General features: G+C 40.1%; 1 protein-coding gene across 1 annotated transcript in view; it reads left to right on the forward strand.

The window, feature by feature from the left end:
* Positions 1 to 18,426, forward strand: part of F8 (coagulation factor VIII) — a 219,291-nt gene that overhangs the window by 196,614 nt on the left and 4,251 nt on the right. Inside the window, 2 exon segments of the mRNA XM_033201915.1 lie at positions 782 to 930; positions 2,222 to 2,398. Coding sequence (XP_033057806.1) covers positions 782 to 930; positions 2,222 to 2,398 — 326 coding nt within the window.

The following is an 18,426-nucleotide window of genomic DNA, read 5'->3' on the forward strand; positions in this document are numbered from 1 at the left end:
GCAAGAACAGAAAACCAAATATCACCTGTTCTCATAAGTGGGAGCTAAACATTCAATGCACATGGACACAATGATGGAAACTCAGGAGGGGAGAGGTTGGGAGTGGGGTGTGGGTTTGAAGGTTACGTATTGGGTACTACACTTACTACCTGGGTGAGGGGATCATTCATACACCAAGCCTCAGTGACATGCAATTTACCCATGCAACAAACCTACCCATGTACCCCTAGAACCTAAAATAAAAGTAGAAGAAGAAAAGAAACAAGGAAAATTAAAGAGTCACACAAAGTGGGAAGAGCTGGCCAGAAAACAGATAACAATAACAGAATTGGCCGGGCATGGTGGCTCACACCTGTAATCCCAGCACTTTGGGAGGCCAAGGTGGGCAGATCACGAGGTCAGGAGATCAAGACCATCCTGGCTAACACGGTGAAACCCCATCTGTACTAAAAATACAAAAAATTAGCCGGTCATGGTGGTGTGCGCCTGTAGTCCCAGCTACTCCAGAGGCTGAGGCAAGACAATCACTTGAACCCGGGAGGTGGAGGTTGCAGTGAGCCGAGATCACGCCACTGCACTCCAGCCTGGGTGACAAAGCGAGACTCCATCTCAAAAACAAAACAAAACAAAAAAAAAAACCAATAACAGAATCTATGCAAAAGTTAACACCTGAGAAATGATATTATGATGACAGTAGCCCTAGAATATCAGTGGAGGCTGCTCAGTATAACTGAGGCTGAAGCATGTCCTTGTGATAACCTTCTTTTTTCTTTTCTTTGAGGTTGCAGCATGCCGTTGGGAATGGAGAGTAAAGCAATATCAGATGCACAGATTACTGCTTCATCCTACTTCACCAATATGTTTGCCACCTGGTCTCCTTCAAAAGCTCGACTTAACCTCCAAGGAAGGAGTAATGCCTGGAGACCTCAGGTAAGAGGCAACAGATTTACTCTTTAACTGACTCAAAGCAGTGGTTGGGGAAAAAATCGGGGAAGGCCTTGACTGTTTCTTCCGAGGTATTTCTATCAACTGTTAGTTCTAAAAAGAGTGTCAAGGAAGTTTGATTACGGGCTAATATCTGTCAAAGAATTGTAGAAGCTAAAGTCCATTTTACATATAAATATCAACAATTGGCCGGGCGCGGTGGCTCAAGCCTGTAATCCCAGCACTTTGGGAGGCCGAGACGGGCGGATCACGAGGTCAGGAGATCAAGACCATCCTGGCTAACACGGTGAAACCCCATATCTACTAAAAAATACAAAAATCTAGCCGGGCGAGGTGGCGGGCGCCTGTAGTCCCAGCTACTCGGGAGGCTGAGGCAGGAGAATGGCGTGAACCCGGGAGGCGGAGCTTGCAGTGAGCTGAGATCCGGCCACTGCACTCCAGCCCGGGCGACAGAGTGAGACTCGGTCTCAAAAAAAAAAAAAAAATCAACAATTAGCTTTCTTTCCAGGTTTCTCATTACATCAATGGAAAGTAAACATTTACTGTGTATCTTAGTATCCCCAGGATGAGCCTAGGGATACAAAGGTGAATTGTGAAAAATTTTGGCCCTGAAGTTGCTTAGAGTTGAATAAGAGAGACTGATTAGCCAATAGAAAGTAGAGGCCTGGCACGGTGGCTCATGCCTGTAATCCCAGCACTTTGGGAGGCTGAGGCGGGCTGATCACAAAGTCAGGAGTTCGAGACCAGTCTTTTGCTGAGGCAAGATCATCACGTGAACCTGGGAGGCGGACGTTGCAGTGAGCTGAGATCACGCTATTGTACTCTGGCCCAGGCGACCGTGCCTGACTCCGTCTCAAAAAAAAAAGAAAGAAAGAAAGAAAGAGTGAGGCTGCGCACAGTGGCTCACGCCTGTAATCCTAGCACTTTGGGAGGCCTAGGTGGCAGATCACCTGAAGTCAGGAGTTCAAGACCAGCCTGGCCAACCTGGTGAAACCTCATCTCTACTAAAAATAGAAAATTATCCGGGCATGGTGGTGGGTACCTGTAACCACAGCTACTCGGGAGGCTGAGGCAGGAGAATCGCTTGAACTTGGGAGGCAGAGGTTCAGTGAGCTGAGATCGTGCCATTGCACTCCCGCCCGGGTGACAAAGCGAGACTTCATCTCCAAGAAAGAAAGTAGAGTGAGAAATGCTGTGGTATGGTTAAGAGGGATTTGGGAATTTCTGGGAGTAAATGGTTACCAAGAGGCTACTAATCCAACTCTATTGCCCTCAGGTGAATAATCCAAAAGAGTGGCTGCAAGTGGACTTCCAGAAGACAATGAAAGTCACAGGAATAACTACTCAGGGAGTAAAATCTCTACTTACCAGCATGTATGTGAAGGAGTTCCTCATCTCCAGCAGTCAAGATGGCCATCACTGGACTCTCTTTTTTCACAATGGCAAAGTAAAGGTATGCTAGTCTCCTTGGAAAGAAAGAAAAAAAAACCACCTCTCCTAGAGCTTAACATAACATAATAAGGTTAATATATGACCAAACTTTCAGGGCAACATTTATTAAGTACCTAAGGTAGCAAGACATTGTAAAAGGCATTCTGAGAGAACACGGTGACTTTAAGAAAAAGGTAAAGTACCAAGAAAAGGGCAGAGTAGATCCAAGAGTTGATTCTCCTCATCAGCACCTTGATTCCCAAGCCTTTTTGACCTTTAACTTCAGTGGTCCAGGAAGTCTTCATTCTTAATCTGGGTTTACTGGATAATTCAACAAATTGTGCTGATGAAAAGACATGACATAAACTCTTATCATCCCATGAGTAATGGGGGAAGGAATAGTTCCTCTGGTATTTTCTATATTCTTTGTTCACTAAGAGTTAACCATGATGTGGTCCTTACCAATCTTTCTAATACAGTCTCTTGCCACTTGGCTCTTTAAGCTCCATCCATACTAAGAAATTCTCAGGTCACTAAACACAGCACATTGTATCTCATATCAGGCTTTTAAATAGATACTATTTCTTCTACCTGGAACATTTTTCTAGCTGCGCACTACTGCCACTTTCACCTGACTCATTCTTTAAGTCTCAGATAAACATTATGTTCAAGAAGAATTCCTTTATCCATCAAGGCTGGATTAAAGACTTCACCAAACTGGCAGTTTGGTGAACTGAAGTCTAGACATTGGATATCCTAGAAGAAATTCCCATTTAAAAAAGGTTATATCTCTGATTAGTGCCACAACATGATGAACTTTGAAAATATGCTAAGCGAAGGCCAGGCGCGGTGGCTCATGCCTGTAATCCCAGCACTTTGGGAGGCTGAGGAGGGTGGATCATGAGGTCAGGAGATCGAGACCATCCTGGCTAACACAGTAAAACCCCGTCTCTTCTAAAAATACAAAAAATTAGCCGAGCATGATGGCGGGCACCTGTAGTCCCAGGTACTCAGGAGGCTGAGGCAGGAGAATGGCATGAACCCAGGAGGCGGAGCTTGCAGTGAGCTGAGATGGTGCCACTGCACTCCAACCTGGGCCACAGAGTGAAACTCAATCTAAAAAAAAAGAAGAAAATATGCTAAGTGAATAGGCCAGACATAAAAGATATAGATATTGTATGATTCTACTTATATGAGTGTGTTAGTCAGGGATATCCAAAGAAACAGAACCAATAGGAGATTCTGTCTGTCTGTCTGCCTTCTCTCTCTGGATGAGCTAAACTGTTTTAGTTCAAGACTAAAAGCAGGAAAAGCAGATGTTCCAGTCCAAAGGCAGGCAGGCAGCAAGAACACTTTCTTACTTGGGGAAGACTCAGCCTTTTTGTTCTATTCAGGCCTTCAACTAATTGGATGATGCCTGTCCACATTAGGGAGGGCAATCTGCTTTACTCAGTCTACTGACTTCAGTGTTAATCTAATTCAAAAACACCCTCAGAGAAATACCCAGAATAATGTTTGAGTAAATATCTGGGCACCTTATGACCAAGTAAAGTAGATTCATAAAACTAACCATCACAGGTCCACCCCTTGTCAATGTAGCACCCACCATACACATCTCCTTTATCTCTAAATAGAGACAGAAATGAGGTCCTAATTCCACCTAACATGATATGACAAAACTTGACTGGTATTGATAACTATCTTTTTCTACTACCCATTCTGTGTTGACTTTGCCTTCAGCAAGCATCTCAGCTGATTGTGGTTCTTTACCTGATGAGGTGACCCGAACCTTTATTCCTGAAGAGCCTGGGCCATTAGTAGTCCTGCATGGATTGGGTAGCTGTAGTTTCCCATTGACCAGAATCATAGAGTGTGGTAATAGTAAGAAACACTCTAAGGGATCTGTTATATTCCAGACACACTCTCCCATACCTCCATTGTGAAGTAGTAGTCCAGTTTCCTTCCAGGAAGGACAAAACGCTGCCCCTTCCATGATTAACATATTCTAGTGTAATCAGCCTGCTGCCAGATAGCTGGCTGATCATCCTGGGAAATACTGCCATACTGGGGACTCTCTGTTTGTCTCTACTGCTATCAGATTGGGCCCTTAGCAGTGGCCATAGACAGGTCAGCCTTGTTGAATAGAAGTCCATGTTGCTGAGCCCATGCATAACCTCTATCCCTGCCACCATGGCTACTTTGTTCATGAGCCCATCAGGCAGTGACATAGGTGGCTGAGTAAAGAGGATGACTGGTATCCACAGAACAGATCATCATATCTACTTTTTTTTTTTTTTTTTTTTTTTTTTTTTTTTTGAGATGGAGTCTTGCTCTGTCACCCAGGCTGGAGTGCAGTGGCACGATCTCGGCTCACTGCAACCTCTGCCTCCCAGGTTCAAGCATTTCTCGTGCCTCAGCCTCCCAAGTAGCTGGGACTATAGGTGCACATCACCACACCTGGCTAATTTTTGTATTTTTAGTAGAGACAGGGTTTCACCATGTTGGCCAGGCTGATCTTGAACTCCTGACCTCAGGTGATCCTCCTGCCTTTGCCTCCCAAAGTGCTGGGATTACAGGTGTGAGCCACTGCACCCGGCTCATCATATTTACTTGATTACTGAAATCCTTATCTGCTGAGGTCACCCTTTGTTGAACACTCAAATGGGACATAAATATCTTCACATCCTTTGCCCATTCAGAGAGATCTATCCACATACCTCTTCCCCAAATTTCTTTGTCACCTGTTTTCTAATCATGTTCCTTCCAAGTCCATATCTGGACAAAGCATTGACTACAGCCCATAATTTGACATATAATTGCACACCTGGCCATTTCTTCTTCTAAGCAAAGTCCACAACCAGTACACTGCCTAAAACTCTGCCCACTGTCCTTCATGGGTATCTCAGATAGGGACTATCCACTTTTGTGTAGTACCTGCATATCATGCAAAACCACTGGTAAACCAGGTCCAAGACTCCTCTTCCTCTGTAAACTGATCATAGGGAACTCCCAATGAGGCCATAAGTACAGGCTGGGAGAGAGAAGGCAGGGTAGCAGAAACAGGCACCATGGACATTTGGGCTACTTCTTAATGTAATTTACATGTGCCTTCAGGACCTGCTCAGACCTAACCATGTATATACCACTTCCATTTGATGATGGAGTGCCATTATTCATACCCAACTTTATGACTTGGTAGGTCAGTAACACCTAGTTCATGATGGGCAGTTCAGGTCACATGGCAACTTGGTGGTCTGTGGCTAAGCATTCAGTATCTACTAAGGCCCAGTAGTAGGCCAAGAGCTACTCACAAAAGGAGAATAGTTATTCACAGAGGATTACAGGAGGATTTCTCACTATAACAGCCCCTGCTCCATAAGTCAGGGAACCAATGTGAAGATCCTGCTAGCTGCTCAATATATCTGTTCCAATTACACATTCCAGGACTAGGGAAATAACCACAAGATAGGCTCACAGATCCTCTGCATCCACTTTGAGATGGACTTGAGCTAAAATTCCATTGATCATTTGACCCTCCATAAGCCCATACTCTGACTAGTGGACCACAGTGACATTTTGGGTCTCCAGAAATTAGTGCCAGTTCAGAGCCATTGTCCAGTAGTCCCTGAAAGGTCTGATTAAGTATTTTTCTTCAATGCACAGTTATTCTGATAGAAAGGCCATATGTTCCTTTGGGGAAGGCCGAGAGAAAGTAACAGTATTCTTGGCAGTGTACCAGAGTCCTTCCTCAAGGAGACTGAGCCTCCCCTTCATTCAAGTAGTGCTGGGTCTGTAAACTTGCTCAAGTCTGGGAATTGATTGAGAGGCCGTGACTCTGTTTTTATTATTCAGGTTAGACTTTTGTTCACTTGACCTAGAACTTTTCCGCTTATACAGATCAAGTATTTGGTAGGCATTCTATCTATATCTCATCTAGGAACACTATAATCTACTAGCCAACACCATAGTCGTACTATTCTAATTGCTGTTTTGACTCTGCTGTCCCTTATGGTACCACACTTACCTTGCCTTTGGCAGTTGAGCACTGCCCCTTTTCCCCTACCACCCCAGGATCCAATTATTCCCATCGTATTTAGGTTTTCTAATTCAGTGAATGCAGGTTCCGCTGTAAGGTGTCACCTACAGAGAAGAGTGATCACAGAGCCCTTCGAGGATGCTGAGGTTCCCCTGACAAATTTATTTCTCAAAGTAATGGTGAGATCTGTGTCTTCTGAACTCTCCCAGTGTTGGTGAGTAGGTCTTAAATGACAAATTAACTCAAGCATTTCAATCTCCTTTCTTCTACGTTAAACCAGGGCAAGTCTGAAATTTCTGGTTTGCCCACTGTGGGCCATCTTTTGATCTGTGTTTCAGTCAACCAATTAAATAGTTAGAGGCCTTCCTAATTCCCTGAGATGCAACATTAAATCCAGAATGTCTGCTTAGTGGGCCCATGTCAGTAAATTTGGCCTAATCCAACTTTATGTGCCTTCCACTATTATCTCACATCCTTAGTACCCATTCCTATACGTATCCTCTGGATTCCTGTTTGTGTAAATTAGAAAACTCAAGTCATTCTTTTGGAGTGTAGTACATCTTGTCATGGGTCACCTTCATACTTCACCTTGCCTGCTGGGACTTGAGTGTAGTTATAGATCTAATAACAAAGAGGGGTGGTAGGGTGGGTCCTGAAGGCAATCAGCATTATCTTGCATGGCAGTTGCCTCAAGGAGGCCATTACAGTTTCCGCAGGCAGTGCAGGGTTAATCCACTTAGACTGGAGTGGAGACACTGCCACCACAGGGATGGAGAGACAGCTTTCACTGGCAAAGAAGACTCATCAATATTTAGGAGCTCAATGTCCCCAGCTTAATCAGGGTCTTCCACACATACCTAATCCAACTTATAGTGCCCCATTCTTTCCCAATCAATGCCCTTGCTTTAACAGTAGAAACCCTGCAAAGCTGGAAGTTTGACTTGCTTTGTAATTCAGTTAGTCACGGGATGAGATTTGGCATTTGATTTTCAGCAATCTCAGCTCTGTGGCTACAGTAGATAAGGGTCTCCTTCAGGGCATACATAGAATCTGTCAGGTCATTTATGCAGCTCTTGAGCTGGGAATTCAAATTTCTGAGCTCCTCCTTTTCTTTCATCACTTTTTCCAGCAACATTAGCAGCAACCGACTAATCTCATCATATTCATTAGTTTGATAAATATGTTCATAAATGTCATATACATAGTCACCAAGACCCTTGCTTCTTATAAGTAGTTGATTAGGAGTATCCAATGGAGATATTTTGCATATACATATATTTGGAGATGGAGTGTCACTCTGTCACCCAGGCCAGAGTGCAGTGGCGTGATCTCAGCTCACTGCAACCTCCGTCTACCAGGTTCAAGGGATTCTCACGCCTCAGCCTCCCGAGTAGCTGGGATTACAGGTACCTGCCTAATTTTTGTGTTTTTAGTAGAGACACGGTTTTGTCATGGTGGCCAGGCTGGTCTCGAACTCCTGACCTCAGGTGATCCATCCGCCTCGGCCTCCCAAAGTGCTGGGATTACAGGCGTGAGCCACTGCGCCCAGCCTGGCCTGCATATTTCTATTACCAGATCATGCCATGGACAATTTTTACTACTGAAAATAGTCAGTAGTGTCTTTAAATTTCATCAGATTACAGAACCAATTCCAGAAATCCAATAACAAATGTATAAAATTTATCCTTGAAGTTCTGTTCCTTTAGAATCACTCTTGGTGTGAAAATCTGTATTAGTCATGGTTCCCAAAGAAACAGAACCAAGAGGAGACACACACGCACACACACACGCACACACACACACACACACACACACGCACATATACTTATAAGGAATTAGCTCATGTGATTATGGAGTCTGATTAGTCTCAAGATCTGCAGGATGAGTTGGCAACCTAGAGACCCCTGAGAGTTCAAAGACCAGCAGGCTGCAGACCTAGAAAGAGTTAAAATGTTTTAGTTTGAGGCCAAAGGCAGAAAAAAAAAAAAAAAAAAACAACCGAAGTCCTAGTTTAAAGGTAGTCAAATAGAAGAAACTGTCTCTTACTAAGAGGACAGTCAGCCTTTTTGTTATATTTAGGCCTTCAACTGATTGGATAAGTTCCACCTACACTGGGGAGGACAATCTGCTTTACTTAGTCTATCAACTCAAATGTTAATCTCACCACAAAACACTCTCACAGACACACATAAAATAAAGTTTAATCAAATATATGGGCACCCCATAACCCAGTCAAGTTGACACATAAAATTAACCACCATAATGAGGTATCTAGAGTAGGTAAATTCATAAAGACAGAAAGTAGAAAAGAGGTTACCAGGGGCTTGGAATGGGGAGGAAATGGAGAGTTATTTTCAATGAGTACACAGTTTCTGTTTGCGTGATGAAAAAGTTCTGGAAATGGATAGTGGTAATGGGTGCACAATATTGTGAATATACTTAATACCACTAAATTGCACACTTAAAATGATTAAAATGGTAAATTTTATGTATATTGTACAACAATAAAAAAGGCTATATCACTGACAATACATTGTTGTATTTGGCAAAGAAAGGGGAATCTCCAGCCCCCTCATCAACAAAAACCCCCACAAACTTCCATTTTAAAATAATGAACTGAAATCATAGCAGAGAGAGGTGAATAATGAGCAAATATAAAAAGGAAGCCCTTTCATCAGAGAGGATGCCCACATTAATGTTGTTAATGGGAGACTAAGCCTTGAGCAAAATGCAAGGAGAACTCAGTGTGAGAATTCTGCATTGTCATGAATCCCAGAAGGAAGCTAAAGAAGTTGCAGATAAATATTATCCTCTGGCACCTGGAAGAACCATTCTCAACCTACTCTAGAAAAAAAGCACCTCCAGTTTAGGCCTCCAGGATTCCTACGTATTAAAATTATAAGATCACAGACATAGATCAGCAAACATGCAAGACAACAAGACAACTTGAGTACAAGTGAACAGAAACAATCAATGCAGATTAAAACTTGAAGAACACCAGATATTGACATTATCAGATAAATAATGTGAAATAATTATGTATAAAATCTTTAAAGTAATAACATATGGAAACATGAAAATAAAAGACAAATTATCCAAAATTATTAGGCAGTTGAAAAAAACACTTGCAGGTTACAAAGTCAACATGCAAAAATCAGTTGTATTTTTATACAATAACAATGAAAAACATGAAAAGGAAAACAGAAAAGTCTATTTACAATAGCATCAAAGATAATACACTATTTAGGAATAAATTTAACCAAGGAGATGCAAGTCTTGTCCACTAAAAACTAAAAAACCCAGTTGAAAGAAATTAAAGAACTATCTGATCTGAAGACATCAAATATGGAAAATTAGCAACTAGAAAAAAATTAAAAATTAAAAATTCAAAGAGAAATTAAAGAACTAAATAAATGAAAAGGCATCCTGGATTTACGGATTTGAAGACATAATATTGTTAAGATAAGAATATTACCACAGGCCGGGCGCGGTAGCTCAAGCCTGTAATCCCAGCACTTTGGGAGGCCGAGACGGGTGGATCGCGAGGTCAGGAGATCGAGACCATCCTGGCTAACACGGCGAAACCCCGTCTCTACTAAAAAATACAAAAAACTAGCCGGGCGAGTTGGCGGGCGCCTGTAGTCCCAGCTACTCGGGAGGCTGAGGCAGGAGAATGGCGTGAACCCGGAGGCGGAACTTGCAGTGAGCTGAGATCCGGCCACTGCACTCCAGCCTGGGCGACTGCGAGACTCTGTCTCAAAAAAAAAAAAAAAAAAAAGATATTACCACAAACCATTTGCAGATTCAAAGCAAGCATTCTGTTTTTTTTTGTTTGTTTTTTGTTTTGAGACAGAGTCTCACTCTGTTGCTTAGGTTGCAGTGTAGTGGTGCAATCTCTGCTCACCATAACCTCTGCTTCCTGGGCTCAAGTGATTCTCTGGCCTCAAAGCATTCTCTATCATAATCCTGAAGACATTTTTTTTTTTTTTTTTTTTTGAGGAATAGAAAAATCTATCCTAAAATTCAGATGGAATCTCAAGGGACCCTTAATAGCCAAAACAATCTTGAAAAGGAACAACATTGGAGGAGTCATACTTCCCAATTTCAGAACTTACTACAAACCTGTAAGAATCAAAACAGTGCAGTACTTGCATAAATATAGACACATAGATCAATGGAATAGAATTGAGAGTCCAGAAATAAGCCTATACATCTATGGTCAACTGATTTTCAAAAAACGTGCCAAGACCATTTTGTGGGAAAAGAACAGTCTCTTCAACAAATGGTGCTGGGACAATTGGATATCCACATGCAAAAGAACGAAGTTGGATCCTTACCATATACAAAATTTAGCTCAAGGCTAGATGTGGTGACTCACATCTATAATCCTAGCACTTTGGGAGGCTGAGGCTGGTGGATCACTTGAGCGCAGGAGTTTGAGACCAGCCTGGGCAACACAGTGAGACTCTGTATCTACAAAACAAGAAAAAAAAATTAGCTGGCTTGATGGTACACACCTGTAGTCCCAGCTATTAGGGAGGCTGGGATAGGAGGATCACTTGAGCCCAGGATGTGGAGGCTGCAGTGAGCCATGATCACACCACTGCACTCCAGCCTGGGTGTCAGAGCAAGACCCTGTCTGTAAAAACTCATTTAACTAAAAATGTATCAAAAAACTAAATATAAAAGCTAAAACTATAAAACTCTAAGAAAAAACAAAGAGGTAAATTGTTATGATATTGGATTTGGCAATGGTTTCTTAGATGTGACACCACAATCACAAGCAACAACTATATAAAAATATATATAGTAGACATCTTTAAGGTTAAAAGCTTTTGTACATCAAAGAACACTATCAAGAAAGTAAAAAGATGATCTACAGTATAGGAGGAAAAAATTGCAGAATCATATATCTGATAAAGGGTCTAGTATCCCAGAATATAAAAAGAACTCTTACAACTTGGCCGGGTGCGGTGGCTCAAGCCTGTAATCCCAGCACTTTGGGAGGCCGAGATGGGCGGATCACGAGGTCAGGAGATCGAGACCATCCTGGCTAACACGGTGAAACCCCGTCTCTACTAAAAAAAAAAATACAAAAAACTAGCCAGGCGAGGTGGCGGGCGCCTGTAGTCCCAGCTACTTGGGAGGCTGAGGCTGGAGAATGGCGTAAACCCGGGAGGCGGAGCTTGCAGTGAGCTGAGATTGTGCCACTGCACTCCAGCCTGGGCGACAGAGCGAGACTCCGTCTCAAAAAAATAAAAAATAAAAAAAAAAACAACTCAACAACAGAAAGACAACCAAATTTTAAAATGGATAAAGGACTTCAATGGGAACTTCTCCAAAGAAGATATACAAGTGTCCAACAAATTCATGAAAAGATAGACATCATTAGTTACTAGGGAAATGCAAATCAAAACCACAATGAGATAGCATTTCAAACCTACTAGGATGGTTAAATTAAAATACATATATATATCAAGCGGGAAAATAACAAGTGTTAGTAAGAATGTAAAGAAATTGGAACCTACCTTGATGATGAGAACGTGAAATAGGGCAGTCACTGTAGAAAATATTTTGGCAGTTCCTCAATAAGGAAAACATAGAATTAACATAGACCCAGCAATTCTACTCCTGGTTATGGACCTAGAAGAATTAAAAACAGGCACTCTAACAAAACTAATATACAAGTGCATATAGAAGTACTATTCATAATAGCAAACAGGTGAAAACAGCTCAAATGTTCATCAAGTGATGAAGAGATAAACAAAATGTGGTCTATCCATACATGGACTATTATTCATTCATAAAAATCGAAATACTGATCCATGCTACAACTTGGATGCTCCTTGAAAGCATTATGCTAAGTGAAAGCAGTCAGGCACAATGGGTCGCATTCCACTTATATGAAATACCCAGAATAGCAAATCCATAGAGACAGAAAACAGATTAGTGGTTGCCAGAAGCTGGCAGAAGGAGTGAATATGGAGTGGCTTCTTAAAAAAATTGGATACAATTTTATTTTTATTTTTTAGAAATGGAGTCTCACTCTGTCAACCAGAGGTTGAAACACAATAATAAAGACAAAAAAGAGGTTACTATGTGTGTAAATCTAAACAAACATTACCTTTTAAAGCAATATAAAAGTTTGTTACTTGAATATATAAAATATATTATGGAGTTAAAAATATATAGATATATAGAAATTTATTATATTTGGTATCTAAAGTAGTCAAATTCGTAGAAACAAAAGTAGAATGGTGGTTACCAGGGCCTGGAGGGGAGGGAGTAATGAGGAGCTGTTTAGAGTTTCAGTTTTCCGAGATGAAAAAGTTCTAGAGATCTGTCGCACAACAATGTGAATATACTTATCATTACTGATACCTGTACTCTTAAAAATTGGTAAGTTTGGTTATTTTTATTTAAAAAAAAAAAGGCCATTACATACATGGAGATGCTAAGACCAGCCACCACCATCAAACTTACCAATTTTTTAAAAAAGGAATAAGGAATAGGTGTTTGTGGGAAGAACTTGGGTTAATACTTCTTTATTTACATGACTTAGCAAGTCAAAGCAAAGCCAAATGGAATTTCTCCCTGTGACCTGGTGGGATGATGGACTTGCTGGGTCTGCTAAATGCCATCGTGTACACATAAAATGTTTTAAGAAAGACTCTATATGAGGTACAAGCTTTGAAAGATGTAAACTCTAGTAGATGAAGTTAATGCCACTTACAGTTTTAGAGCTGTTATGGGATGAATTGTGTCCCCCCAAAATTCATATGTTGAAGTCCTAAACTCCAGTTACCTCAGAATGTGATCTTATTTGGAGATAGAATTCATAAATAGGTAATTAAGCTAAAAGAGGTAATTAGGTTGGGTCTTATTCCTATATGACTGGTGTCCTTAAAAGAAGAGGAAATTAGGACACAGACAGGCACAAAGAGGGATGACCACGTGAAGATACAGAAAGAGGACAGCCATCTACAAGCCAAGGAGAGAGGCCTTACAAGAAACCAGCCCTTAGCCAGGTGTGGTAGCATGTACCTGTAGTTCTAGTTACAAGGGTACAGTGAGTTAGGGTTGTGCCACTACACTCCAGCCTGGAGAACAGAACAAGACCCTGTCTCTAAAATAAATAAATAAATAGAAGGAGAAGAAGAAGAAAAGCAAAATAAAAAAGGAAAAAAAAGAACCAAGCCTGCTGGCCAGGCACGGTAACTCATGCATGTAATCCCAGCACTTTGGAAGGCCGAGGCAGGAAAATCATCTGAGGTCAGGAGTTGAAGACCAGCCTGCCCAACATGGTGAAAACTCCTCTACTAAAAATACAAAAATTAGCTGGACATGCTGGCGTGCTAATGTAATCCCAGCTACTCAGGAGACTGAGGCACAAGAATTGCTTGAGCCAGGGAGGCAGAAGTTGCAGTGAACCCAGATTGCGCCATCACACTCCAGCCTGGACTACAGAGAGAGACTCCATCTCAAAAAACAAACAACAAACAGACAAAAAAAAAACAAAAAACAAAAAACAAAAAAAAGCAAGCCTGCCTATCCCTTGATCTTGGACTTCTAGCCTCCAAAACTGTGAGAAAATAAATTTCTATTCTTTAAGCCAGGTGTGTGTGTGTGTGTGTGTGTGTGTGTGTGTGTGTGTGTGTGTGAATTTAGAACATATGACAACAATAGCAAAAGAGTCAGTATGGGGATAAATAGAATAAAGGATTCTAAAATCCATGTATTATGTAGAAGGTAAAGATGTTGATTAATATTAAACCTTGATAATTTGATTAATGTTATAGTTTATAGGATAACCAGTAAGTAATAGAAATACACACAATGTAAGACTTCCAAAATGGTAGAATTAAAAATATGAAAGGATAAAATATACTCAACAAACCTAAATGAAAGCAAGCAAACATAGACAAAGAAACATAAAACAGGTAGAAAAAATAGCAAGATAAGATGGTATATTTAAATTGAAATATAACAGTAATCATATGTAATATGAGTGGACCACATATTTCAGTTAAAAGACAAAGATTGTCAGATTGATAAAAAAGCAAAAGTAGCTGGGCGTGGTGGCTCACACCTCTAGTCCCAGCTACTTAGGATGCTGAGGTGGGAGGATCACTCGAGCCCAGGAGGTTGAGACCAGCCTGGGCAAGATAGTGAGACTTGTCTCTTAAAAAAAAAAAAAAAAAAGCAAAAGCAAATCGTGTGCATTTTATAAAAGGCATATCTAAAACATTAGATACAGAAAAGTTGCAAGACAAAAATAGGAAAAGAAGTTATGCAAATATCTAAAAGATATCGATTGCAGCTCTATTGATAGCAGAAAAATAGACTTTAAAGCAAGCAAGTATTACTGGAGATTAAGAATGTGATTTCATGGCCAGACGTGGTGGCTCACACCTATAATCCCAGCACTATGGGAGGCCGAGGCAGGCAGATCACGAGGTCAGGAGATCAAGACCATCCTGGCTAACAAGGTGAAGCCCCATCTGTACTAAAAAAAAAATACAAAAAATTAGCCAGGCATGGTGGTGGGCACCTGTAGTCCCAGCTACTCAGGAGGCTGAGGCAGGAGAATGGCATGAACCCAGGAGGTGGAGCTCGCAGTGAGCAGAGATCACGCCACTGCAGTCCAGCCTGGGCGACAGAGTGAAACTCTGTCTCCAAAAAAAAAAAAAAAAAAGTGATTTCATAATAATCAAAAGTCTCTGAGAAAACAAAATTTGAATTTATATTATGTATTACATAGCTTCAAAATATTTAAAGCAGAACTGATAGAAAAAGGAAAATGGACAAATTCACAATTTAGAGTGCTAGATTTTAACACATTTCTCATCAAGTGATGGAACAATGTATAGAAATAGAACAGTTAACAATTCACAAGTTTGATCTTATAGACATATTTAGAAAATAGCACCTTGAAACTGCAGAATTACACATTCTTTGGAAGTACACAAAGGAAACATGTTAGAATTTTCCATTTTAAGCTACAAATAAAGTAGTCTCAAATTTCAGATAATATAAAACATGTTTTCTGGTCACAATACAATTAAAGTAGATATAAGTAAGAAAGAGATAACTATAAAATCTTCCTATGTTAGAAATCAAGAAATATACTTTTAAACCCATATGTCAAAGAAGAAATCATAAGTTAGAAAATATTTTAAACTGAATGATAACAAGGCATGACATATTAAAATGTGGGAATCAGCTAAAGCAATGCTTAGAAAGAAAGGTATAGCCTTAAAAACATATATTGGAAAAGAAGAAAGCCTGAAAATTCATGAGCTAAGTTATGTCTCAAGAAGCTAGTGGAACAGCAAAATAAACCAAAAGGAAGTAGAAGCAAGGAAATAATAAGATATGAAGTAAATGAAGTAAAAAAGAAACATACAATAGAGAGAATAAACAAAACCAAAAGTTGGTTCCTTGAAAATTGACAAACTTCTGGCAAGAGCAATCAAGATGAAAAGAACGGCCGGGCGCGGTGGCTCAAGCCTGTAATCCCAGCACTTTGGGAGGCCGAGACGGGCGGATCACGAGGTCAGGAGATCGAGACCATCCTGGCTAACACGGTGAAACCCCGTCTCTACTAAAAATACAAAAAAAAAACTAGCTGGGCGAGGTGGCGGGCGCCTGTAGTCCCAGCTACTCCGGAGGCTGAGCCAGGAGAATGGCGGGAACCCGGGAGGCGGAGCTTGCGGTGAGCTGAGATCCGGCCACTGCACTCCAGCCTGGGCGACAGAGCAAGACTCCGTCTCAAAAAAAAAAAAAAAAAGATGAAAAGAAGCACAAATAATATCAGAAATTTTAAAAAATTGGACATCAATAAAGATCCCACAAAAATTTCTGCCAATATAAAAAATGAGAATACTTATTAATCTTTTAACAGTAAGTTTGGAAAATTAGGTAAAATGGATTAATCCCTGGTAAATACAACAAGAATGAATAAAAACCTTGAAACTCCTAAAACCTTTGAGAAACTGAATTTGTATTCAAAAATCTTCCCGCAAAAAAAAAATCTAGATCCAGATGGCTACACTAACTACATTCTACCAGTTTTTTCAAGGGAGAAATAATATCAACCTTACAAAAATTCTTCCAGAAAATGGAAAAAGATGGTATGTTATTCATTCTCTTATAATAGTAGCATAACATTGACAACCAAACCCAACAAGAACAGTATTAGAAAGGAAGATAATAGGCCCATTTTATTCATAAATATAAATCCCAACAAAATATTAGCAATATGGATCCAAATTGGATTTATGTTAGGAATGCAAGGTTGGCTTATACATTAGAAAACTGATATAATTTATCACAGTGATAGACTGAAGGATTATACATATTGGATATCCTAAACAGTGCAATAAGATGAGAAAAAGAAGGAAAATATGTAAGGATTGAATATGATGAAAGGGGAAACTCATTGTATATGGAAGATATGATGGCATAGATAGAAAATCCAAAGGAATTTATATATAAATTATTAGAATTTAAAAATTTTTTCAAGCTTGCTGAAAACAAAATAAATACCAAAATTAATTGTATTTCTGTATACCAGAAACAGTTGGAAAAATAGTTTTAAATAGCATTTTGAAATTCCAAGCATGAGTCACACATTCCTGTCAGATAATGGCAGCTGCCTAAATCTCTCCACACAGTCTTCAAAAACTATACATACACATACACACACACAATTTTAAATTATGACTAAAACCACCCATAACCCATCTACAGAATAACCAGAAGACAAAAAGTACTATAAGTTTATATTTACAAGTAGAAAATAAATCTACAAATCTAGACAACCTTGCTCCAGAGAGAAACCCTGTCTCAAAAAAAAAAAAAAGAAAGAAAGAAAGAAGAAAGCAAATGTTGGAACTTAGCTGTCCTATAAAAACAAAAGTGAATCACGAAATCACAAGACCCACAGACCTCTTTGGTCCCATCTATTAAATAAATTGCACTTCCATTTATCAACAGTAGAGGGTACTCCTGGCTAAGAAACCTAGTAAGGCGCCCAGCCCTCATGTCTGCCTGCATAAATCACCTCTTTTGCTGAAACAAGAAAATGTAAGGAATTTCTAAATGAACAGAAAATAGCATATCAGGCAGATGGTATTAATGTTCTTGAGCTTTTATTCCCTCTTTCCTTGAAAACCTCATCAACTTTAGGCATGGCCATGTGACTCATTTTGATCAATAGAATGTGATTGGACATGACATATACCACTTCCAAACAGAAGCTTTAAATGTGATTTTGTTTGACACTCTTGTGCCTCTGCTCCAGGCTCCAGACTTTGAGCCTCTAGAATGATGAGTGAATAAATTTCTTTTGTTTTAAAGGCACCAAGTGTGTGGTGAATTTGTTACAGTAGCTCTAGAAATCTAATACTAACAAAAACAATGTTAGAGTTGAATTAGAAGTGTCAGTGAGAACTTAGGAATTAAAAAAGCATAGTCTTAGCACTATTCACTGAAGGAATCTAGAAGTAATTACACTGCAGTAATAACAAGCCCATCGCATGCCCAAATCTTGGTCTCTAACTGCCATTTTCCATTCAAAAGAATCTGAGCTCCCTAGAGAAACGACGTTTTCAAAGCTGGATCAAGGAGACTGCCAGGTGATCTTAGATGATCTTGGTGATCTTGATGTGCCAGAAGATAAATGGGATCATGGGAAAAGAACACAGAAACTGGCCTGTTTCACAAGCTTTTATCCAATGGTATTAGCAACCCTTAAAGTTCTTTACAAGTATTCAATAGTATATTGATGGTTGTCAATTTGAGCATCAAAAGGAATAATGAGGGTAATGGGTCATAATTGGAAAATCAGTTTGCAACCATCACTATACTATTGAATACTTGTAAAGAACTTTAAGCGTTGCTAATACCATTGGATAAAAGCTTGTTGTGAAACAGAATATTTGCATGGTCTCAAAATCTCACTCCACAAATTGTTAGGAAAGGTCAGGAGATTGAGACCATCCTGGCTAACA

Source organism: Trachypithecus francoisi, unplaced genomic scaffold (genome assembly GCF_009764315.1).
Source record: "Trachypithecus francoisi isolate TF-2019V2 unplaced genomic scaffold, Tfra_2.0 Lachesis_group6, whole genome shotgun sequence".
NCBI classification, from domain to species: Eukaryota; Metazoa; Chordata; class Mammalia; order Primates; family Cercopithecidae; genus Trachypithecus; species Trachypithecus francoisi.